This window comes from Phalacrocorax carbo, chromosome 1, assembly GCF_963921805.1.
Source record: "Phalacrocorax carbo chromosome 1, bPhaCar2.1, whole genome shotgun sequence".
NCBI lineage: Eukaryota > Metazoa > Chordata > Aves > Suliformes > Phalacrocoracidae > Phalacrocorax > Phalacrocorax carbo.
Genome location: NC_087513.1, coordinates 202,940,443 through 202,966,351, shown reverse-complemented (window position 1 = coordinate 202,966,351; position 25,909 = coordinate 202,940,443). Strand labels below are relative to the sequence as shown.

The window sequence follows — 25,909 nt, the reverse complement described above, 5'->3', positions numbered from 1 at the left end:
CATATTTTCCTTCTACTTATCTCTAAAAACTTTTTATGATGCAAATTGTAAATTATTTATTTCGGCATTGTGATTTGAGTTAAGCCTCATCATAGGCTGTAGCGCACATATAAAGCAATATATCACTAAAACAGGTAACATGGACAAATCTAGCATAAACACAACCATCTTCCTACAACATATTGTGTGTCACGCAGCAGCAAGAGGGGGCTACTCTGTAAGATGGGATGAGCTGGGAGCCGAGGGTGACAGCGAAGCCAGTAGGGCAGTGCCCTCCCCAACACAGCCCCTTCCTGCAGCACTCCAACAAGAACAGCAAAACAGGTCTGCTGGCAGTGACCACATTCAACCACGAGTCCAGATCACCAGACCAGTCCATAGTGATGAAACAGGTTGAGTCTGAGGTCAGGCTCAGGATCAGCGGGTTCATGGCTAGGCACAGGCATGCTGTCCACGCAGCTCCAGTGAGGAGCAAGGTCAACTGTTTGTGTTGACTCTTTGTTCAGCTGGGGCTGAAACACAGCTCCCAAGCCAAGAGGATAAGGCTCCTATCGAGGTGCCTCATAGCTCTATCCCACCCAGCTCTTCTTGCAGCCATCTGACCCAAGGTTATGGCAGAGCTGGCCTTGACTGCAGGCACCCATATCGCTGAGGAAAAGTGGTTGCTGAGTCTCTGCAGGACCCTGACACTGAGGTCCAGAAATAAGCTTGCTAGGACAGTGGTAGGTTAACTCAGGGGGCATGATACCAGCCCTAGTAGTTGAAGCACTTCAGATGTAAAAGCTGTGAGTTTCCTCATGCTGAAAGAGGCTAAGATCTAGATTTCCCTCTTCCTCGGCGAGGGCTTTAGGTGCATCATATGAAGGTGGCCACCACGAGCTCTTTGGTGGTGTTTTAAAAGAAAACCTCTGACAGTTCTCTGCAAGCAGGGGTGTTGGTGCTTGCCTTCACCTGAGGATCCAGAGCCTGGCTCTGGAACAGACAGGGACTCCTGCCTTGCAGCCTTGGGTTACTGAAAGACAACATTTTTGGTGTGGGTGCAGAAAAGGGGAAATTCAGATATACTACAGTCTTTCCTACTTGCTAATTTAGAGATATTTTTAATTGGCTTCTGATTGGCTTCTCTCTCTCTCACAGACTCAAATCTGGAGTCTTTTATCAGTGTGTCTAGAATTGGGCATTGATACCCCATAGGTTTTTTGCAGGAGCTGAACTTCACCATAGTGTACAGTGCCTTCTATTCTGCGGGGTTCTAGTCCCCATTACAGACAAGATGCAGGATCTGGACTTTAATTTACTCTCCATCAGACTTTTCCTACAGTATTTTAACACTGGAAAGACTAATTTATTTCACAGATGTACACTGATAATTATCCCTTTCCTCCTCTGTTCAGCTAATTCATGTGGCTTAACTATCCCTCAGTGATGCTGAAGACTTCTGCAGCAGGGAGGGAGGAGCTGCCCTTCAGGTTCTTCGATACCTCCCTGACTGGAACGGGCTGCTGCTCTGTCACCAACTGACCTTTGCCTTAAAGACTGATGTAGTTCGCAAAGGTGCAACAGGGCTGGTCCTCTGTAATTTGATTTTTGTTTGCCATGGAAAGGCTGGTTTGTTTGCTTTCCACTTAAGGCCCACAGTTTATTCAGGACTGTAAAACTCTTCAAAATCACATATAAGTAAATATGTGAAAAACAAACAATGTTGAAAATTAGTCTGGTCAAAAGTGAGGGACTACTATTGCTTAACGATATACTTACAAGACTTCATTCTGCAGCAGAAAAATATATTCCCCACCCTCCAAATATCTTCTGTGAGACCATAAAATCCTTAACTTTTTAAAAAACAAGTTAAATGTTTGTGTTTAAAAGAGTACCATGCCTCACTTGCTACTTCAGGCTGTTGTGAATGACATCAGGGGATAACAAGGTCACTGTTTAAACTGAAAGTCCCAGTTTAACTTTTATTATTGTAAATTCATTAAAACTGGAAATGTTGAATTATAAAACTACAATAGGTAGATGGCACAACATTAAAGAAATTCATTTCGTAATTTAGAGCTTCCTGTCCTGATCCTCCTGAGCCAGCCCTGAAGTCCTTAGTCATTTCCTTACTCCTGATTCATAAAAGCATTTAAACACTTTAGATTTCAGTGGGATTTAAGAATTTGCTTGTTGATTCAACACTTTAATCAGAGAAAATCCTCACTGAAGTCAGTAGGGATTTTTGCCCAAAAGACCTAAAGTTTCGCTCTTTTTTTTTTTTAATCCTGGATTTGAGTCTGCACAACTCAAAATTGAGAATTTATGTGTTTGGTAGTTGTTGCTATGCATCACTCCCTGCCCAAACCAGTTATTTCACTTTGGCTATTTAATCTCTGGCTAGTAATATTAGTGGCAAGAGGAATTTAACAGATGGGGTACTCCTGAGTAGGTGGAGACATGTTGAGAATAAGTTATAAAAATTTGTTTTGGGTGCCTCCTCTTTAGATTGTATTCAAACACTAAGAAGAAAGCCACACTCTCTTCTTTATCCCCTCTTGAACTGTCTCTATCATTTAAACATCTTGAAGTATAGTGTAGCATTATTTTCTATCATTGTTTAGGTGTAAGTAAAATTTGGGGAAAAAAATGCAAGTGTGTGGGGAAAACACTTGGAGAAAACAGAATGGAGATGATAAGGGGAATGACTCCTTAAATGTCACATAGCTGCTACACAATAACTTCGCCTGCTGAACTGCAGCCTGGTGATGTCAGCACTCTTTTACAAAATTTAATGAGCATGTAGTGAGCAATGAACTCTACTGAAACTATGTTAAAACAGAGTTTCTTAACAGGTTTATGGTATCTGTTTCTTCTGGATTGCTTTGGCACAAGCCTGTTTGACTAACGTGACTTAGAAGTGAAATCTGTAGGACATCGTTTAGAGGCTGACGAGATGAGGGAGTGCGTGCCAGCAGTTTCATTTTTACTCCCTGCCGTTGTTGCACGTGCACCTTTCTCTTCTGCTTTCTAATCAAATCAAATGTGATTCAGCTTAATTTTTACTATTTTTTAATTAGAAACAAACAAAACCACTGCTCAACTTCTTAAAAATGCGTCTGCTGTTTAGCCTGAGCAGCAGATTTATGGGAAAATGGCATTTTTTAAGATTTGCAGCAAAGTGAGAGCTGATTTTGGAGGGGGGCTGACTGGTAAAGGATAAAGCTTGAGATGTGCAGCAGCCTTAAACTCTCACTGCTTTCCCTGCAAAGGTCAGGAAATTCCCCAAATTTTGCAAGGTGTCTCTTGCTTTACTGGGCTTTTAAAAATAGCTTCCTTAACTAACGACGTATCAAATCAAATTTTCCACTGGGAAGAGCTTGAAAGTACAACCTCGCTATTCCCAAATGGCTCAACACACTGGTAAGCAAGCAGCAGCTCTTCATTAGAGCTTTGTAATGCACAACTTCGCGCTTTTCATAACACGTTTTGGCGCTACGCTGTTGGCAGCGGCACTGATGAAGCCAGCTGTGGTGGTCCCGCTACCACCTTCGCCGGCCGGTGCGCGCAGGCCGTGTGCTAGGCTCTCCTTTGGCAAGCCTGAAAGAGTTTTCCCGGTGCACAGACGGGAGCAGAGGGGAGGGGAGAGAAGGCTGATGTTTAATCAGGGCATTTGAAAGGCAAAAATCGAATAACTTCTGTCAGGAGGGCGGCGGCCGCGCCGCCGCTGCCCTCACGGGGCAGGGCTAAGCGCGGTCCCGCCGGGCGGCGGAACGCCGGTGAGCGGGGCCGCGCCCCGCGGCGGGAGCGCGCCGGCAGAGCACCGCCTGCGCCGCGCCGTTTCCACGGCGACCGCCGAGCCGCCGCCGGCGCGGGAAGATGTCGGCCGGGCACCGAGGCAGCGCGGCGGGCTTCGCGTTCCGCTCCCTGCCCCAGAAAGTCTTCTCCTGCCTGCAGGACAGGGACATCGGGGACCGACTCCTCAAATGGTGGGAGGGGGAAGGCCCGCTGCGAGCGGCGCCCCGCTGGGGGCGGCGGGGAGGGGACAGGGCCGGCGGCGCTGAGGGCTGGGGCGGCCGCCGCGCCCCCGCGGCTGCCGCTCTGCGGGCGGCCGGCCCGTGCCGCGCTCTTTTTTTCCTGTTTGTTTTTCTTCCCCCCCTTTAATTGGAAGTCTCCTGTGTATTTTTCAGGGACGTAAACCGCTTGTCCCGAGGTGGAAGGCGTTTGTCCTTGTCTTCCAGAGTTGGCCGAGATCTGTTTCGGTTTCGCGGCGTTGCTCTGAAGCCGCGCGGGCAGCGGTTGCGCTTCCTCCGCCAGCCCTCCGAGGAGGCGGGAGGCGGTTAGAAGTGAGAATGAAAAAAGAGAAAAAGAAAAAAGTGTAATTATTGGTCAGAATACGACTTTATGTAGTGTAGCCAGGCAAATTTGCAGATTGAATAAGTACCTAGTATGTCTGCAGAATATTTAATGTCATTTTTCCATTTCAGGTCCATGCAAGGCAGGATCACAGCACAAGCATTCGGTTTCGACCAGCAGTTTAAGCCCTATCAAAAGGATGAATTTGTTATGGTAGTTCTAAGTGCTTTGCATTTTAAATTGGCTTTTGAAATTATAGCGATTGGAAAACTGCATAATGGCAAACATTGTAGCAGTGTTAGCACGCTATTTGCCTCCTCGCTGTCTCCTTGAAAGTAGATGATTTAGGTGTGGTGTTCAAATCTTACTTTGTGTTAATTATTGTCCAGTAAAAATATTTTCGTCAGTACTAATGTTACTCTGTTTTAAGAGGAAACAATTTAGTCGTTCAGGATTCCCAAGAATGGGAATCTGAACTGGATGCTGATCTTGGCCACCTCATTTAATGTTGGGAAGTCTACCCAGGGAGAGACTTTAAACGGTGGAACCCTTGCTTACAGCTATTACTGCTTTGTCACAGTAAATACACCATGCAGTTACACATGCATATGCACCATATATCTGAAAATACAAAATTTTAAAATCTATTGGATACCATTGCTTTATACTGGAGTTTTGTGCTCTCAGCTTTTTGGGACTCAGGCCTCTTGCTGATTTTGTGTCTTCCACTTTTGCTGTCTGCAAAGTCAAATCTGTTCATCTATTTGCAGACAGGAAAAAATAATACTCTGGTTTTAGAAACTGTGGTTTTTACATCTGTTGTTTTAAAGACAACTCTTTGATTCATTGTATGTCTACTTTATATTGTTATCCTGGATAAAGAACTCAGCCTCTTTGAATTTTAAAGAAATTCACACAGAAGTACACTAATATTTCATCTCCTATTGATAAGCATTTCAAACAATTGAAGTTTACAAAATATGCCTTTACCTTATCAATGCTTGTCTCTTCCGAATTAAAAATATAAAAATATTCTGAAATCATAGAATCATAGAATTGTTAAGGTTGGAAAAGACCCTTAAGATCATCGAGTCCAACCGCTAACCTATCACTGCCAAGTCCACCACTAAACCATATCCTCAAGCACCACGCCTACCTTTCTTTTAAATACCTGCAGGGATGGAGACTCCACCACCTCCCTGGGCAGCCTGTTCCAATGTTTGACAACCCTTTCGGTGAAGAAATGATGAACTCTGAGTAGCTGTGAATTAATTGAGAACAAAGGGACCATTATATTATAAAGTCTGATCTCTCTGTATCCCAGAGAGGTGGTAAGAGATTTGGTGATGCAGAGGCTGAAAAATCCATAATTTTCTTAGCAGCTTCTTCAGTGATTATTCACTCTGCTTGTATGTATATACATAAGCGTGGGTTTTCTTAATTGGCTTATCCATCATTTAAACTTGTCAGCTACCAGCATTACTATGCATGTCTCCTTTTTTAAATTGATAAATCAATAAGATTGAATACTTCAAATCTTACTGTGGAACATCATCTCCATCCCTTCAATAACTTATGGATTTCTTCTGTATGTGTTTAATAATTTTTGTGTGTCCCTACAGTTCTTAGAGCTTCAAATTTATTTATAGAGTGTAAATCTTACAATCGTACTTAACATTTAATTTTTGACTTCAACACATTGCATGCAGAGATAGAATTGTTTCATCTCTTCTTCCATTTTCTGTACCTCCAAGGATTTCATACAACCTTTTTGTGTGTTCTTGGGCTAGAAGTGCTTTACTGTAAAACCTTAATACTGCATACATAAATATGTACTTGAAGATATCATGAATATATAAAAGACCCTGGCTACACAAAGTTACAAAAGCATGTATCTGGTGGCATGATATTTAGTATCCAAACTGAAAGATCATACAGAATCTACTTACTAACTGGATCCTTATAATTTGCTTTGAAAGTATCCAAGGCACTATAAATTATGATTTTCTGTTTCATTTCATTAACTTGTGTTCTCTTATTTGAATAATATAGGCATTTTTTAATGATCAAAATGTGAACTCCAGTTTAAAGTTGCTCTCAGCTTCAGGACAATGGACTACATTGGGTAAATTTTGAATAAATTAATCTTAAATAAAAAAGTCTGTGTTGTAACTATTTTCCTCTAGTTTACCATTTTGTAATAATTGCAGCTCATAACATGTGTGTCTTCAGCTGGTTGAAATATCTTAAAGGATGGCTTCTTTTACTAAATAATAAGAAAAGATTCTTACCTAGTTTGTTACTAAATAGTCACATTTTACACTTTTTTTCCTTGACCCCTGCAATGATCCATAAACCAAGCTACTAGAAGTCTTTTCAAATGGTCTGGGATATCCAGTTGACCTGGTCAGGTATACAGACATAGTAAACTGCATTAATTGTGGAATTACAGTACTACCTTATTCAGGTAACATTTGGAGAAAGACACTCTTCTATAGATGCAGCCACCTTACTTACTTAGGGCAGATATGAGGTTATTGCTCTGTTACAAATTGAAGTTGAGAGAGCAGCAGATTAGATAGAGCACAGCCCTGAGCTTGTCTATCTGCACAGCAAAAGTGACCTGGGCGCAGAAAGAGAGCCCTGTGATTGGTTGCTTTAGTTGCAATCATGGCATAAGGTAGACTTCTAGTTTGTTGCCATATCATTAACTACTTGTAACGCTTGATTATGTCTGTAGATGGAGATGAGACACTAAAGGAGAAAGACCAAGAGCAAATAGCACAGGATTTTATAGCACCACTTTGAAAATGTATTTTTGATTATGTAAACGACACAAAATTTAATGGAAATTGCATGTGATAATGTGGTGGGATTTTATGCTTAGTGTGAACTCTGATATTGCCAAAGGGATTTTCCTTAATTGGAATATTAAAAAAGGGGTGGTGAGAAGTCCTCAGTTCTTTTGGTTTGTCTGCAGATACTTCACTGTGTGTAAATGTTTAATGGAGCTTTGGGGATTTTCTAACTTTTCCATTTCAACTCTCTGGAATTGGCATAGGTTTTCCCCACTATAATCAATGACACTAGACATTGCCACCTTTTTGTCAGCAAAATCCATTTTCCAAACACTGTATCCGGCATGTATTCCGGATGTGCATTTCAAAACAATTGAAATATATAGATGCAAAAAACATCTCAAGTGCCCCTCCAGGAACCTCTTTTCCACTCTAGCAAGCAGGAAGAAAATAAATATATTTCAGCCCGTGGATAAACCTTTTCCTGCTTTAGGCAAGAATTTTCTTAGGCTATCTGTCTAGCCTATGACTTGCCAGTCCCTGTAGTGAAGGTCAGTAGGTTACATACCTTGTGTTAAGAGTGGAGGGTCACTTGCCAAGTATCCCAGCTTAATTCCTGATTCTGCTCAATCTTCCTCAGCACAGAAGCAGTGCATTTTGTTCTGAGGACTGGAAGGGTTCCCTTTCTAAATCCTGAACAGCTGGTATACCCCATTTGCTCTTAAATTTTCATCTTCCCATTCTTTGCCTATTTTTGGTGAGGAATGTTGGCACATTTTTCTATACTTAGTCTTCATGTGCATTTTTTTAAAATATAGTAAGAATTAGCTTTTAGTGGGAGGAGTTAAAAAATCATCCTCTAGTCTTCTTCAGGCATGCTGATATATTAATCCAGATATGCCATTTACTTATCCCTGTGAAGTGACTTCTAAAAACAAGCTCCTATTCTTCAAAGAAAATACTGGAAATGGGCTTATTTTGCTTTTTAGAAATTCTGAAGAAAATTACATAATCTAGGTTGATTCAAATACTGTATTTATTCTTCTGCAAACAAAAATGTTTGGTTTTCTTTGTAGGGGGAAAATAATTTGGACACATAATGTAAGTAGGGTTTAGATAGGTTGTTAGAAACCCCCTTCTCCCTGCCATGAGCTTTGGCAGAAAGTATTTATGGACCCACAGAAAGATGTCAGCATTATATGAAATATCAATATAATATTACTTTATTAGAGCAAGTATTTTCATAATCCTTTTGTCTTTTTCCAGGCTGTGGTCCCTTTTTACCTTCTCACTAAGAATTTGTATTTCTTTTTAATTCAGTGGGTGTGGTTTCACTTTCATATTTATCTCTACCTCTTCTCTGTTACTTGTCTATCTCCTCTTCCTAAAAACTGGTTTTTTTCCTGTGTCTAATCTCATTTTTTATTTTTCTTGACTGCTTTTCATCCTCACCTTAATATTACCAGACTGTAATATCCTCAGTCTCCATCTGTTAGATCAAAAGGTGGCATAAAATGTGGGGTCCCCGAGGAATGCAACGTGTACCTCTCTTCTCAGCTCCCCCCCCCCCATGTGTTGGGGTTCCTGGTATGATCCCACAGTAGTACATTGTCTCAAGGACTCCAGATGTAACATTACTTGAAATATAACACTATAGGTAAACAATACACAAGGATATTCTCTAGTCTGCTTCATTGGATCAGATAGGCACTTAATTACCTATTCTCATACCACACTTTGCCTGTTGTAGTAGGGACCTTTTTTCCCCTCTTCCTGGCTGCATGGCAGAGTACCTGATAGTTCTGTCATGTGCTTTAAGCCCCCCCTTCATCTGTTACTCTCATATTTCTAAAATAGAAGCAGCAAAAAGAGCAAATTTGATGCATACCAACTTGTGTCTTGAGTCTTGTATTTTTAAATAGCTGCAATGAAAACTAAATAGTATTTTTTCCTTGGACACATTACTGGCCTTGCACCTGTCAGCAGCCTTGGGAAGGCAGGACTGTATCTGCTTAAGCTCAATTAACACTTGAAAAGTTATCTTCAAAGGGATAGGGTTACTGTCTTTTTGTGTGAAAAAAAGAGTGGTATTTGCCTAAGAAAGATTCTTGAGTTGCCATATGTACTTGAAGCTCTAACGATTGCTGTCTTTGGAATGGGGTTTTAGAATCTGGAAGGTAATCTTAAATTAGCAATTTTTTAGACTACTGTTATAGTTTATCATTTACAAAAATTTTAGATGTCATTTGAGCCTATAAATCATCAACCTGCACGTTTTACTTTTGAAATACCGTCTTCTTAGTATGGAGCACCGAACTTGCCTTATATATATGTTCTATATTAACTGTTTTGTAAATAGTAAGTTGCAAGATGTTTCCCTGAGACAAAAATCTTAAACTTTGGAGGAATTCTAAATATAGCTAATCTGGGGTTTACCTTCCCCATACTAGATATGCAACCCGTTCATTTAAAAGTATATTGGCAGCACTTTATACGTATTCCAGAGCTAGGTGTTATAAGAAGCTTAATCGGCTTCCGTACTTTCCAGCTCTTTGTTTTCCACTTGCAGAGTTGTCAAGGCATTTCTCCTTCCTATTTTATTGCTCACTTTGACAGTGTTATTAAAACTGGTCACTCTTTTCTAGGAAATGCTGAATCTCCAATTTCAAATCTCACCTCTCAGATGGAGAATAGGATCTTCCAGTATATTTAAACTTTTCCATTTATAGTTTGGTTTTCTGAACTACTGAATAGATTACAAATCTCTTGATTTTTTTTTTCCTGATGAAAGTTTTCATAAAACCTTGTTTCAGAGCAGAAGTGTGTCTCCTTTCCTCCCCCTTCCTCAATAAAATCCTATCAATTGAAGGCCTGTAAATAGCTCAATTTCTTATACTTTGAGCGCAATAACTGGGAAAATGTAAGATGCCTCTTTTTTCTTGAGTCATGTAACATCCGATTTTTATTAGTCTTGGCTCAGTTTTTGATTCATAGGTGTCTACAGAATAATTTCTATGTTAGAGGCTGATTTAACATTTATTAAATCTCTTATAAAATAAAAATTCTATCCCCATGAAGGGAAGCTAAGAATTAGAAGTTAGAGGAGTCTGGAGGTGAGGGGGTGGGAGGAAGCATAAATAAATAAATATCAGTTTGGGTTTTTTTCTTAGTTTGTGAGTCATGCTTTTTCTGACTTATGATTTTGGTTATACAACTTGATTATTTTTTGATAGTCACTATGCAGACAGGTAGGAGTATGTCCTAAACCTTTTTTCTTTCCTAAAAAGTACTCTTTTTCATAACCATATCTGTGGTTGTGAAGCCAAGCAATTAAATTCCGAGCTTTTCTCTATAGCTAATTTTCTTTACATCGCATTGGCCCAATAAAATAATTATAAAATTTCATGCCAGTACTTTTAGCTTAAGCAGACACATTTTCAAGCCATCAACTCATAACTTCTCTTTAATTTTTTTCTTAGTGTTGATCAGGTAGGCAGTATAGTTTACCTGGGTTTAAATACCTAAAATGCCAGTTCTACTTAACCTATGAACAAATAATCTCCATGTAATAATATATGAGAGAAATCTCAAGGACTTTTTGGAAGTGTGGGGGCAAGAGAAGTTTTAGGTTATGCTACGCTTGCAAAGATTAGGATCAGGATTAAATTATAGGTGCTCTTGGAAGCATCATGGTTCATACATCCCTTTTTGGCATGTTTCTGCTCCTGAAATGTTGTCATCTAGAGTGAAATTTGGATGTTTCCTAAATACTAGTCTTTAGTGACCCTTTAGGCCAGTTTGTCAGGACACCACTTAATTTTATCTTTACTTGTATAGTCAAAAGCCTTTTAACATTGTGATGTTGTTGACCAGTCTTCCATCAAGGGAACCTACAGAGGAGAAAAGATAAGAGGAAACTCATGGAAAGCTGGAATGCTGTGAATATTATCTCTGCCGAGACACACTGCCCTGTGTTGCATGCTCACCCCTGCTCACACTCACTCGTGCTCACACTTACTCGTGCTCTCCCCCCCTCTCCTGTTCAGAAGCACTTTAAAGGGTGTTTGGGGGCACTTGGAGATGAGTAGAGAGTATGTTCTGACATTTGGTCTGAACATTTGGGCTGCAGAGAGCAGATGGAACTGGACTGAGTCCAAAGCTTCTTAAACATGAAGTCTAATGCTATTTTAGATGCCATAAGTTATCCAACACCATGCATACAGATTTGTAGATGTAAGACTGTATATAGAGAAGATATGTGCCCTTATAGCCTGATACCTCATTAAGGAAAATACTGTATGGCACTAGATGTCTATGAGCAACAGGATCAAGCCTTGGATGGCTTGCAAGCACAGAAAACAGAAAAATTATAGAAAAATGTACTCTGCACTTAATGCTTACAGAGATAATACTTCAGATTCATGCAGGAAGTGCTGATAGTACTTTTTTCATCTCCTAAAATAACTGGTTAGTAAAGCTTACAGTAGCTACAAAATAACTTTTTGTACATCACACCCTTAGAAAATCATGTTCCGCAGCTTAAGCCTTAAAGAACCTGAGGACAAATACCAAATTTAGCATGATGAAGTACAAAAGTCAATAGCTGCTAACAGCACCCCACAAAGTAAAAACCAAAATGAACATAGCCCTGATTATATTTTGGTTTGGCCTCAGATTCTTTAAGGCTTAAGCTGCGGAATATGATTTTCTAAGGGTGTGATGTAATGTGATGATGAGTTCATACAGTGTTTCATCCATTACTTGTTTCGGTTGATATCATTACCAAGAGGGGGAGCAGACACATGAGCTTGAATGGAAGGTAGCATTCAGATGAACTCAATGTTTTGTTTATGCTCATTTTTTCTTAGCTTGCTTTGGTTTTTTTTTTTTGTTTGTTTGTTTGTTTTTTTTAAAGAATATGCCACACACAACATTCAGAGAAGCTGATTATTGCCACGCTGTATCAAATTACCAATTACTGTAAAGCCATTAGTACCTGGAAATTCTGCTATTTTATTTATTGCAAGAGATATGGAGTGAAGCCTTCCTATCTATTCCAGGTTCCAAAGTGACAAAAATTGAAGCTACAGTGGTGCCCTGTACACAGATTTCCATGTCATTTTTTGATCGGCTATACACTGAAGGAGTTGTTAGAGAAACTGGAGATATTGTGAAGTGTTTTGATGACTACTACGATGATATTCTAATCTCTGATGAATTAAGGAAGGTCAGTATAGCAATGAATATTTTCTTATAATTTTTCATACTCTATTAGGTACTGTAGGTACACATTTTTCAGGTGTTTTTTTTTCTTGCTGTCAATATACTTTCCACGGTAAAAACAGGCATCAACAGCCATGTGATAGAAATGACTGAGGCACTGCAGTGGCTGAAAGTGTGAAAGCAGTGGCTGTTTTCCAGGCGGGGCCTCTTTCCTTTTCAGGTGGGAGAAAAAGCTAAAAACTTTTTCTACCCAGCCTTGTCTCAGGTAGTCAGTGCTTGGAGGGTGGGGGGAGGGGGGGGGGAGAGAAATGCAGCTACTCATTTGTCTAGGAGGGGAAAACAAGTGGTGCTCATAGAAAGGTCCCATGATACCCAGAACTGTGGGTTCACAGCTACTTCCAGGTAGTTGATGAACTTGTATGTACTCAATAACTACATCCTGAAGCATTCCTGGCCAGGAATCCTGACCATATCATATGTGAAGGCATTTAAGGAAAGACATCTTCATGTATTTTCACTGAAACAAAGGAGAGAAAACTGTGAAGAGGGAAATTATTTCTTAGTGTAACACTGGAAAAGGACTAAATATAACTCCTGAACAGGCCTGCAAGGTAAAAGCTGTTTGTTATTCTCCAGTGGAGGTGTTAAGAGAGCAGATTATTCTGAAAAATAATCTCTTTAACAGTGGCACCTTCTTAATCAACGTATGTCTTCACTGTGTTTCTTTTGACTTCATAAGCTAAAACAATTTTTTTAACTTATGTTTGTTTAGTATTAGCAAAGCATACTGTGGGAGAACTGGATTTTGTTCTTCCTTGTATATATAATCATCATAAGTACTTAATAATTATAGAGTTGCACTCATTTGCACTTGGCAAATCCTTTGAAGGCAATGTATTTGAACCAGTGACACTGGTTACAGGATGTGGCCTGAAATACTGGTCTGTCCTGTAAAGTTCTGGGAAAAGGAGACAACTCAAGCTCATGCTTGAATTTCAGATGTGGTTCGTAGCCTAGCAGTTCAAAATACTATGTATTTATTTATAAGTCGGGCCTGTGTTAATGTTTTCTGAAAATTGAGTAGGATGTAGGAAAGTTAGAGGCAACATTTAAAAAAATAAATCATTAGAATTTCAGTCTCTTTCTATTTTATTTCCCTTAGAAAGGATGTGTGTGTCTGCAAGTTGCAAGTTGACGGATTCACATTTGTTTGAAATGAATGTGATTCCTACTCATAAGACCTAAGATGGCAGAAAGGATTCAGAGTCAAAATCTGCCAGCACTGATGTCAAAACTTCCGATTAAATTAGTCAGCTCCCTAGGATGGAGACTGTAGGGGGCAGCAAACTGTCTATCCCCTGGTGTCAGAGGGTGGCTCTCAGCTGCAAAACTCCATGCTTCTTTCCTACCTGCCACGTCTTCTCTTGCTTCAACCAAGAAGGGCGCTGGGATACGTATGAGGTGGCCATCAACAACAGTTGCTGCCCAGGTCCTTTTTTACTCAGGTTGTGTAGTGATGTTATAAAGAGGGCCAGAGAGCGGTAAGCTCACGTCTAGCCTTGACCAGTTTGCCTGGGTTGGCATCTGCAGTTTGGCCGATGTGACTCAAAATGTCTTGTAGCCATACTGAGTTACAATTCCTGTCCACCCTTACAGTGAATAATATTGGGACTAATAGCAAGTCCTCTGTGTTCACATAATATTGCAGCAAAAGGCAGGTGAGATGCATGGAGGCAGCTGGATAGCATGTCTGGTTTATCCAGGCTACACATAAAGGCTTACTAAAGTCTGCAGTAAAGAATGATGTGAATTTGAGTGATCTCTTCTGGGAGATCCTTAGGATTCCCTTTCAAATGTGAGATAGCTGTGTAAACTTAGAGTAAAAAAGCAAATGTAGGCAAAATTACCAAAGACAAACTAATTGGCAGTGATCCACATACCAAATATAGCTAGATTATTTTCAGATTATTGATGGTTTCATTAGGTCGATGAGCAATTAACCAGTGAATAACAAGAAAAATCTTTCCTTATGTCTTGTGGGCACAAATCTGACAGTGATCCTGCCTTATATTGCATCTATAAATTATGAACATAATTGAATCATTGGAAGAAGGATTTAGAGAGAAGTACTCATTTCCATCCTGAGTTCATATAGTTCATATGGACGTAAACTCTGTGTGACATACAGCAAAGTAGTTGCATTGTTTATAAACTTAATCTCAAATGAGTAGTTTTCATCTATTTGACTTGTTATTTTCTTGTTCCACAAGGTCTTGCTTCTGGAAGATTCAGACCATTATGACTTATTCAGTCAATCAGATCGCAAGGAATTTCTGTTCTGTCTTTTTAAGCATCTCTGCATTGGGGGAACTCTTTGCCAGTTTGAAGATGTAGTTGGCCCATACTTAGAAACAACAAAAGCTTTATATAAAGATTTGGTGAGGTAAGCATTTTCTGTTTTATACAATTGTATATGTACGTGCTGTGCATAGATACTTTGGTTGATCTGTGTATATTTGTTGTGCATTACTGCTTCAAAAATGGGTCTGTTATTTAATCAATTTGCAAGCTTATTTGTCTTCAACTATCAAAATACCATATAACAATGGTAGTAGTTCAGTGGCAAAAATATATGCAGTTTTAATGGCATCTGTCCCACATAAAAACTTTTTTATATTACATATATGGACATTGATGTTTTATAATTCATTCCCATTTTAAAGATTTTTGTTTCTATAATCGTCTGCTGAAAACATGGCATGGCACTGGAACCCGATTGTGTTCCCGCTGTCAGTGAGAAAATATCAACAATTCAGTCTTGGATACATAATCTTGAACTACTTTCAAGGTGCTTTTGGCTTAGAATTTTAAAATTAAATACTTTAGTTGACACTTTTCGTTCTTTATATATTTCATTCCAGCTGATTATTATTTGTTTAAAATACAGTTGGATTTTGGCATTCTTAATTCCACAAATACAATTCTCGCAGCATAAAGCTAAGGGTGATAGAATCTGGCTGTTAACATGACACAGTGGAATAACACACATGTTTTTGCCAAGTCTAGTGTATGGAATTTTTGGAATTTTATGTGTTTTGTGTTTTTTTTCCTTGAGGTTAGAGGTGATTGATCAGAGATTCAAATTCAGAAAAAAAAGGCAAATTTTTGCCCTGTTTTGATATATCCATATGCTGACTTTTTCAATTGACAAGTTTTCTTGTTTCCTGGCTGGTGGGAAATAGAATGTAGTTATGGGTTATGCAAAGACTCATTGCTTGCTAAGCTAACGGGAATATGAAGATCGTCAATGATATTACTAAAATTTTATATTATATTATACTTTGCCACTCATAATAAGTATCTGTGGGATAGTATAAAGAACAATATTAACCTGAATAATGGAAATCAATTGCAGACCTCTGATATGAGAAATAGTACAAGAACTCTGATAATGTGGATACTAAGTAATGCATTACAATGTATGCTACAAAAGCTTCAAATTGCTTGAAGTAGGAACGGATATTCTTCCTTCTCAGCTCTGTTTGGAATGGTGTGATGACCAATTTTTATTTCATCTCCTATTTTAAGACTATATACAAGGATATTAGGGAAATAATCACGTAAGATGCATTCATCATTAAGTCTGTTCTTAAAATGTCTTTGGATAAACTTAAGAGTAAAATTTATATGTCTGAACAAAGATACAGTGAAAGGATTAGACCCAGTGATTCTTAATTGCCTGAATATTTCTTTCCTTCTGTACTACTTGTATATAGACTGGAGTATCCAAACAGAATATTTAAAACAAAATATTTGGCTGTTTTTTGGAATTTTTTGTAATAGTTAACCAAAGAATCTTACAAATCTTTTATAACTTCTAAGCAGCTTTCAGATTTTCTAATGGTCAGTACTTTTCAGGGTGCAAGTTGATTTAGTCATGTGTTGTTTCCCAGAGTCATCTAGAATAAATGATTAAAGCAGCAGTAGAACACTTGATACTTTTAGAGAAACCACTGAAACAGAGAAATTGAGCATTATCAATATTCTAGGAAGATTTTTTAGAAATAATGAACTTAGATTGCTGCATGTATTAATTTGAATACTGTGATTAGTCACTAGAGCTTTCTTATTAGTGTGATTGGTTTTGATATTTTCATATTGTATGTAGATGGAAACCAAGTGGGTTCTTCAGAAATACAGAATATGACATAAAAGGATCCATCAGGGCTTCACCTCTACCCTCCCTTTTCTTTTAAGTTGTTCACTCTGCACTTGAAACAAGCTGTTTGTTACTCTAATCCTTGGCCTTAGCTGACTCTGCATTGACTACAGCTGTTTCTGCCCTTGTGTTGCTGAATTGACCTAGGACAAAGTACAAATCCAATTAGTTCCTTCACTTTATTGCTTCCCATTGTTGTTGAGTTGTTTTCTCCTAAACATGTTCAAATTATGTTCTAAGCCACTCCTTTTCTTTACCTTCCTATACCCTTAAACCTTTTCCCTTCTTTTTCCTTTTCCTGCTGTACAATTTGGTAAGGATGTCAAGTAGTTCTTGTTTCTTCCCCCCAAAAAAAAAAAAATCTGCCAAAATCTTCCCCACAACTTCATCCTGCTTGCAAGGTTGACTTTTCTATACCCTCAACCTGTTCCCTTTTGGCCCTTTATATATTTCTGTGATGTTTCTCTTGAGTGCTACTTCTGTCCTTTAGACAATATCAGGAGAAAACCTTTCAAGATCCATCCCTCTGGTTTTTTGGTGGGGTTTTTTTTGACCTTTTTTTTTCCAGTTGGCAGCTTGCTTTCTATCCTCCAAAGTTTTGAAGTACATCTACTCAGTTTGTGTGACATAACTGATCTTCAGTGTTTATCTACCATGTGTCTCTCCATTTCTGTGCCTAAAAATGTCTGCTGGTTTCTCACTGCCAGTGGAGCTGGCATTAACACTGACTAGCAGTTGAGAAAGAAACTAACAATTTAACCAATCTTTTATCTTGCTGCTTTGATATTAAGTTCTCTGTTGGTCACATGAGAAAAACTTTTGGTCTTGACATTTCAGACTTCCCCTCCCCCTTCATAATCACGGTTCTCATTTCCCCCTGCCCCCAGTTTATCCAAAATTTTGTTGCTGTTTTGTTACCACCATCTTAAGAGAGAAAAGGCCAGTGAAAGGACAAGCAATGCAGCTCTGAAGAGGGACACTAATGCCACAGTCTTGACTTAATTTCTGATTTCGAGTCCATGCTGTGCACTGTTACTTAATTCATTTCTGCACAAATTACACCAGAACAGAAGGTAAAGCAATGAAAATTACTTTCATATGGCCTCTTATTTTCAGTAGATAATTGCTAATGACAGTAGTGGTCTCTTAAATTCTGCTCACCAAATGGTTCACCTTCAAATTCCTGTTGAAAACCAACTATTCTTTAAATTCTTCTTTTCTAGACTGCTATCCTCTGCCTGGTTTCTTTTCATCTTAGATTGCAGTCACATTGGATACTTTCTACTCTTTGTAAAGTGATAATAAACATTTTTCATGTATTAAAAAATTCTGTAAACTGTACTCTTCGTAAGCTTTAATGTTCATGTCTTGAGGGCTCAGAAGGCTTGGTGCAAAACAAATGGATAGTACAAAAATTATTAGCTGCTAGTTCATGTGCATTGGCAAATTAGCCCCTCAGATGAACTTAGTCTAATCACGATATGCTTACAGATGTATAGACTACCACTGTTTGGTCCTGTAACAGCTTTTCTTATGGAAGAGAGCCTTGGCATGAAGAGTTCAAAAAATGTGTCTTTAGTGCCAGGAGTGGCAGAGCTATTACGAGCTTTTCCCCACTTTTCTTTCTTACAACCTTTCTTCTGGCCTTTCCTGAGTTCTAACTCCAAGGTACTAGCATTCAAAATATCATCAAAAGGCTTGAGATTTCATTTTATTAAACCATTTCCATGTAAATTGTTTTATTATGAGACAATGCAATAACCTTTTGAAATTAAGCACTCCAGATATTTTACAAGCACAGGTAGGGACTTCCAAATACAACTATTAAATGACAGACATTTTCTCCTTTGTAAAAAGAGTACTAATTACTTCCTCATTAATTAATGCACAACTTGGTGTCTGTTACTAGCAGTAATTAGTCTGCGATCATCTGAATCCATCCAAAATTTTAGCATTGTCATATCCTGTGTAACCCAAGTAATTTCAATATCTTTGTTGTAATACTTTCCATTTAGTTAAAGAATACATTTACATGACAAAAACTTGTTAATTAAAATATAATCTCTGAATCTTTGTTGATAAATCTTGTCATCTGTACTTAGCCCCTGATTTTTCTGACAGTGTCTCTCCATGGTGACAGCTGCTGTAATATCTTCTAGCCATTGTTCTCTTCTCCTTCCTTCTGTGCCATCTTCATGTTCTTTTCCCCATAATAAATGAATTTATGTGAAAGCACTGAGTTGTTCTTTTAATGTTTGGAAAGCCTAATAAAATATTGACAGTAAGGTGAGGATATAAATAGAACCCAAAGTGAATTAAGAGACAATGAGGAAGTTTGCTCTTCATAAAAAGAGAATAGGTGCACGTTAAAGTGATGAGGGAACTACCATATTTAATAAATAGTTTAGAAGTTAGCAATTTGAAAGAACAAAGGGGGTATTAAGACAATTTTTAAGGAAATACTATCCTTTCAAAGAAGACAAAGTAGTTTTTTCTAAAACCTTTTAGGGAGAAAAAAAAAAGAAATAGAGCAAATGAGCTTGTCAAAGGCAAGGAAAGAAACCAAGGATGGTTTCTTTCAAGTCACCAATGGAAGAATCTCATCTGATTTTGGCAGATATATTATTTTGCCTTAAAAGTTATCCAAAGTACTAGAAATAAATGCTCAACCTGAAAAAATTACTTACAGGAAGCTAACCACAAGGGGAAAATTTCTCAAGACAGTGGAATAAATAGGAAGACTTATTCACTGTCACCCCTTACTTTAGTATCCTAGATATACAGAACATAAGAATTAAGAAGCCAGAAATTGAAAGCTTCAATTTCAGACACAAGAAGATGAAGCCAGAGTAACTTAAATACGATTGTAGTTTTTGGGGTGGTGATATATGGTAGAAAGTGCTAACCCCACTAGCCCTCTATACCTTGTTCTGAAAGTTGTCACTCTTGCAGCAGAGATGGTTAAACAGTTTCTGAACTGCTGCAGTTTACAGCCCGGTACGTTAGCATAAACCAGCATACGTGTTAGTTTATCTTAATATGCTGGTCTGTAAACTGCAGTGGTTCAGAAGCTGAGTCATGAACCAGTTGAGCTGTCCCTGCTGGGAAGGCAGTAATCTCTAGAGGGGCGGTAAGGCAGACAGCTGGGGCCAGTACCAGTTTCAGCAATGCCATCTTAATCGCTGTTGAGTATATGAACATGTCAGTTACAACAAAAATTTCTGAGAAAGCCTCCTAACTGACTCACCACAGGAAAGATCAACTTCACAGTATAGGCTTAATTCATACATGACTCTGTCATTACTCTACAGATGAAATCAGTTAATTGGAGAGTCAATTTCTTTTATTGGATGGAGAGATTTAATCAACAAAGATGGTGTTGGTTGATTTGGGGTTTGTTCTTATGAAAAGAAGCTTCATGAAAGCAGTGGTAATAGAGGACTGCTGTCACAGGCAGCTTGGAGCTGGTGGGGAGCACAACTGGGCTGTGTTTAACACACATCCTCCAGCAGCTTGGCTCTGTTGGGACCTTTCCCAGGAACTGAACCTGTTTGTGACAAGGCAGGTTTTGAGCTATGCATTTCTTGGAACTGTATAGTATGGAATTTATAAGGCTGAACTGCTCCACAGTGAGTTAATATAAATAGGAATATGAAATTAGATACATGAATAGAAGTTACATGATCTAATTTCTGAAGAAATGTAAGCATCACTTAAAGCAGACCTAAGGAAAAATGACACGTTTAAAAATACTTTATCTAAAATACATTGAGATGCCTGGATACTTTGCAATAATATCTTAGTGTTATTAGTAATTGTGATGGAAGAAATGGCAGTCTTCACAACAGTCAGTCTAGAAATACGGAAGTTCAGAACCAATACCATCCTAAGTTGTAGAGCTGTCTATATATACAACATTCCAAAGGAGGAAAAATGAACTTAACTGAAATTATATGTTAATTAAAAATGAGCTAAAGCCTGCATTTCTTCACCAGTACTGCTGCTATTTCTTGTAGTCTGTATTAAGACGCAGTTCACTTTGCAGGTTTTTTCTCAAAGAATATGTGAAAAGATTTTTGCTAAATGTTTAGCTGAATAAATTTTCATAGCTATCAAAATGCAAACTTTATACTGGAGTCATCTAGGCCTGGGTAATATTGCTGTGATTTAGTAGCTGAAAACAGTGGCACCAACTCAGATGAGTGCAAGTTCAGTAGTTTTCAGTAAAATGTCATAATATCCACATTCTCTAACAATGGTCAATGTACCTTTTCATGGTCAATGTGACATGAGTTGCAATTTAACTATTAATTTGAACTTGATTAAATTGAGTGAGAGCACAGTGCATATGTTAAAAATGTATTTATTAAATGAAGGTTTCTAATAATCAGTGCTTAGCGTACTTATTAAGTACGTGTTATTCCCCTGTATTTCAGTGTTCAAAAGAATCCGGAAACAAAAGAAATATGTATTATTTCTACAGTCTTCAGAGTGGCTGCATATGTAAGTATTAATAATTTTTGGTACAGGATTTTACTGGAAGTAACATCCATAACATGAAAATAATGAATTGACATTTACAGAAAGAAAGCATAATATTCCATTTTAAAGGGTTATTTTTTCCATAGTTGTTGTCAATTTTTATTCATGAACTCTTTCCCTGATCTCATCCTGCTTTCTTGTCCTCTTTACTAACTCCTCATCAATAACCACCAACTAAAGTTTTATTTGGTAGCTCACTAACAATAGGTTTACTAGATTACACTTGAAGTCATAATAGTCATCCAGAAACCAGTTTATGAAAAAAAAAATATCTTCAGGTCCGAATAATTCTGGGTTTAGATTCACTTGAGGTAGCAGTAAGGATTAAGAATCCACTCTTGAATTTGTACAGTTCTATTTTCAGTGATGTTGCTAGATCTTTCTGAATAGCTTGTATTGCATCTGTTTCTATAAAGACTCTGCAGAAGTTTAGTATACAAAAGGTTGGGGTGGCGAGATGACTGCCAGCCACTCTTCCCCTCCCTTGTCAAGTCTCATTCCTGTCTGTTTCTCTTGCAAAATAATACATTTACCATCAAGATAACTTTAAGAACTGGCTGCATGTTTACTGGATACCGTGTATCTGTCATTTAATTGTTACAGTAGGATGAACTATTCCAAATTCTTCTTAAATAACCAGCATATGTAATAATTAAATGTCAGATTATGTACCCATTTTCAAAAGAACCAGCTGATGTCATTTTAGACTGCACAAACTTCCCTGTAAGTTGCCAATAGCCCAGTTGTTCATCTGTGGGTCATCATCTTTTAAGTACTACATGTGATTCATAAAAGGCTTTTGAAAATAAACACTTTATGGGTGTATCAAAATTTACCTTTCCACTAGGCTGCAGACTGTAATAAAAATGAAATAAAAAAGCAAAATGCTGATAACTTGATGTTCTTTGGCTCTTACTGTTTTCTCCCCATCTCTGAATCAAATGTGTTGATGTGAACTTTGCAGATTTCTATGTTTAGGTAGATGCATGATATTTAAGAGCTGCCCTAACTGTCTGCCATACATTAAATATCATCAATATTTTATAAAAAAAGGGACAAACTTAGGCAACTTTTTGAAAACAAAATTGTGGGTGGACAAAACAAAACCTTGTATAAATACAGAGCAGTGTGTCCTCCCTGTAGCCTTGGGGGGAAATTAGGCTTTACTGCACATTCTGAAAATCTGTGAGGTGAAGGAGAATTCTGAAATTCTGGTTTCCATTAAAGAACATCCTGAAGAATTTTCTCTCAGAATAGAGAAAGGATTAAATGGGTATGGCTACATTGCTTGATGGCTCTATGGATCAAAACTCTTTAAAATCTACTTGGAAGTTACAGGAAAGGCACCTACTGGAGCACAAATGCCTTGTGCTTGTGGTGAAAAATTTCTCTGAAGGAGATAACTATGCTTCTGCAGTAGATTTAGTTTCTGAGTTCATGTGGTAAATAACTGTAGAGTGTGTTATTATAATCCTAATGTTGAGCTGACAATTTTTAAGCCATGTTTTCTTGGTTTGTATCTGAAAGAAATGGACATACCTTCCTAGTCTGATACAAATAAAAAAAGCTGTTCTGGTAAAAGTGACTTGAAGAGCAGCTGAGATGCTCAAACAGCACACATTTTTGCAAGCTGGATTAATAAATGGACAAACAAATATATTTGTATATTCACACAAGTACAAATGGAATCAGGAATTAACACCATCCTGGCACCATCCCTTCCTTTTTATTTGGTTTTTAAGCTGTGGCTAAGATGCCCTTGTTTTGGAAACAATATCTAAAAAAGCACACTATTAGAGATGTAAATATTTCAAGGTATTAAGGTGTAATTATAAATGTCTGCAGCTCTGTTTAGCATCAAAACTTGAGAGAAATACTTTTAAATCTTGTGACCAAGTCCTCTGTTGAACTCCAGATAATACCCTGGAAAGCTTTAGGGCTTGCATGTAGTGAAACGTTGTTACAGCTGAGGTATTTGGATGCTATCTGGTATTTTAGAACTTTCTTTGTCTGAACCAGAACTATGGCAGTGTTAGAAATCAGTATGATACATCATTTATTCAAAAAGTAGTTTTTAAAAATTGTTGACTAAATGATGCAGTTTTGAGAGATGCTTAGCAGGATCTGTATTTCTGTCTTATGCTATACACATGTACTCTTAAATCATCAGCTGATTATCTGTATTCCTACAAAGAAAAAATAAAATTAGCCTACTCTAACGCCAGTCAATCAATCATTACACTCCCTGCATGTCTGAGCCGAAGGCCACACTGCAGGTGGAACCAGTGTGATTCTCAATTCAGGTACATGTACCCTACGGCTCTAAAAGCCAGAGTAAGTCTGTGTAAATTCCAGAGCTTTTATGCTCAAGTATTTTAGAGTTTTTATGACTTCTTATACCAATTAAAATAAATTTAAGAACCCTTTTAATTTAATTAGCTTATATTTATTATTTTCCTGGTACCAGGGTTGGTATATTCTGGCGTTCCTTGAAATGCCTCATCACCAGAACTTAACTCATTTTTATTCTTAGCTGTTGAATAAATTTTTAGCATGCCTTTAAACAGTCAAAACCTTAACTGGCATTGGTCGATTCCACAAGGACTGCAGGAGTGGGATCTTCAGTAGCAATGGGAAAAAAGTTACACTAGCAATCACAACTCTATGTTGGTTTTCTCTTGCCTTTTTTTCAATTTCGTGCACTAGTTTAGGCTCTCTTTGGTGCTGAGTACTGTAAAATCTTAAAGCCTGCTCTCCTTACTGCAACTGAGAATCCGGTGTTTGATATACATGTATCCCTAAAAAACACCTGAAGAGAGCTAGGCATCTTAAAATTGGAGCTACAGAGCTTATATGCCACTTTGCTTAAAAATAGAATGCTATTTTTAGCTCGCGGCATGTGACTGCCATTGGAAAATGCTGTGAATAAACATTATCAAATCTCTACCTGTCTTAAACAATGATTTTGCAGTGGTGCTTATCTTCATTTGAGATTTATGGTCTTGAATAATCCCACAAAGGAAGACACCAGAATGTATAGTAAGGGGTTCCTCCTCTCTGAAATAACAGGAGAGAAAATGAGGTGCCAGTAACAGCTACTGGATAAAATTCACAAATGGACCTCGGAGCAGAAACTGGAACCCAGACCTTTGCCTTCAAAGCTAACTGCCTTAACCTCAGAGAGAGTTTACATTTTTCGTGCTTCCTTGGTCCAAAAAAAGATGGATCATTTTATGCAAAGGAAGACATCTTCAACAAAAGAATGTGAGACATGTGCCTCTAATCTGGAATAGTCTGTACTCTGGGAGTTTAAGATTTTCCTGGAGAAAATGGACAATACATGCAATATAGGAATCTCCCTTAGGCAAAAAAAGGGGAACAGAACCTACATCTCTTCAACTGGTGTATACAGGCATTGGGGAGCAGGAGGAAACCGTACATGTTTTAAAAGAAAGGGGGCATCGGCTATGTATCTGTTGATCTCTTAGATGTTCAATTACCAGCCTGAACACATTTTAAAAAAAAAAAATCAACCCTTCAAAAATTCCCCTGGCTAGTTTCTGGGTCCCCATAGGATTTGAAGTGGGTGTCAGGCTGTGCTGCCCCGTCAGTGCTGAAGCTCTTATCGATGTGTGCAGACGTAGGCTGTTAAGTCAAAGAGCCCAGTTTGTGCTGGTTGTGAGCTGAACATGGGTTTTCAGACTGAGGATTTTGGTGCTAGGTGCCTAGATGCCCTTCAAGCCCTTTCTGGAGATTGGCACATGAGCTGTTTTCAATTACAGCTCAAAGTTGTTAACAAGAGCTGTAATGAGAGTTTTCCGTAAAGGCAAATATTTGAAACTGAACAGATGCTTTAGCAAACGCAAAGTGAAAAAGAATTAGGGATAGAACAGCTTGATGCATTAATATAGAGTCCCTAAATATTTTTCTATTTCAAAGGAAATGTGATTGGACCTTTGTATATTTAATCATTTGTATTTTAGGCTTTCATTGTGTAAACATGTGCTTACATGTTTAATTTTACAATTTATATTAATATGACATTTCCCTCAAGGTATTTAGAACTACTGTGCATTTTGTAGTGTCAGGATCCTCATGGAGACATAACGCTGCTTAAATAAACTATGGTGTATTTATTGTTTTGCCATGAAATAAACAGTTACAATTGGAACAAAATGCTACATTTCATTCAGAATTTATGAATTCTCTCCTGGGTTGCTAATCCTGGTTTTAACTTCCTCTTAGGATGATAATGGCCTGTGTTACCCTTCAAGCAAAAGCCACGAACAGACGTTTGCCTACTTGATCGTGGATCCCTGCAAGCGACACGTGCACGCTCTATATCACTGTTTTGGTGGAAGTTTATTTACCGCCTAGTTATAAACCTGGCTGTTCTCCAGTCTTACAGCGGGGGTGGCCTTCTCTGCACCAATTTCGGGTAGAAGTTGCCCGGTTTCCTTACGAGGAAGGATGTGCTCCTTGGATCAGAGGCGCTGAACGGCCACACCTTCACTTAGATGTTACTGTGTGGTTAGTGACAAAAGTTTTGTGTAACTTTTCTGTATTTAAAAGGCACACTTCTTGAGGCTGTTGTCCTGGCAGTTTTGTCGCCCCTCCCCTCACCCGTCTGATTTAATAAAGGGTATTTCTCGAGATGCCTTTTCAGTTTTTCGGACCCCCGACGCACACATGCTGGGGGAGGCTCTAGAGCCCGTGAAATCCCTGCAGGATCGGGAGAAAGTGCGTCAGGCGGCCCGGCCCGGCGACCTCCCCCCCTCGCCGCCACGCATCG

At 38.4% G+C, this 25,909-nt stretch overlaps 1 protein-coding gene across 1 annotated transcript; it reads left to right on the top strand.

Moving 5' to 3' along the window:
• Positions 1–3,722: 3,722 nt before the first annotated feature.
• Positions 3,723–25,770, top strand: CFAP300 (cilia and flagella associated protein 300). Its single transcript, XM_064441312.1, has 7 exons — positions 3,723–3,968; positions 4,467–4,548; positions 6,388–6,460; positions 12,194–12,360; positions 14,627–14,799; positions 21,012–21,078; positions 25,363–25,770. The coding sequence occupies exons 1-7, from the start codon at positions 3,859–3,861 to the stop codon at positions 25,492–25,494; spliced, it is 804 nt and encodes a 267-aa protein (XP_064297382.1). The 5' UTR covers positions 3,723–3,858; the 3' UTR covers positions 25,495–25,770.
• The last annotated feature ends 139 nt before the right edge of the window (positions 25,771–25,909 follow it).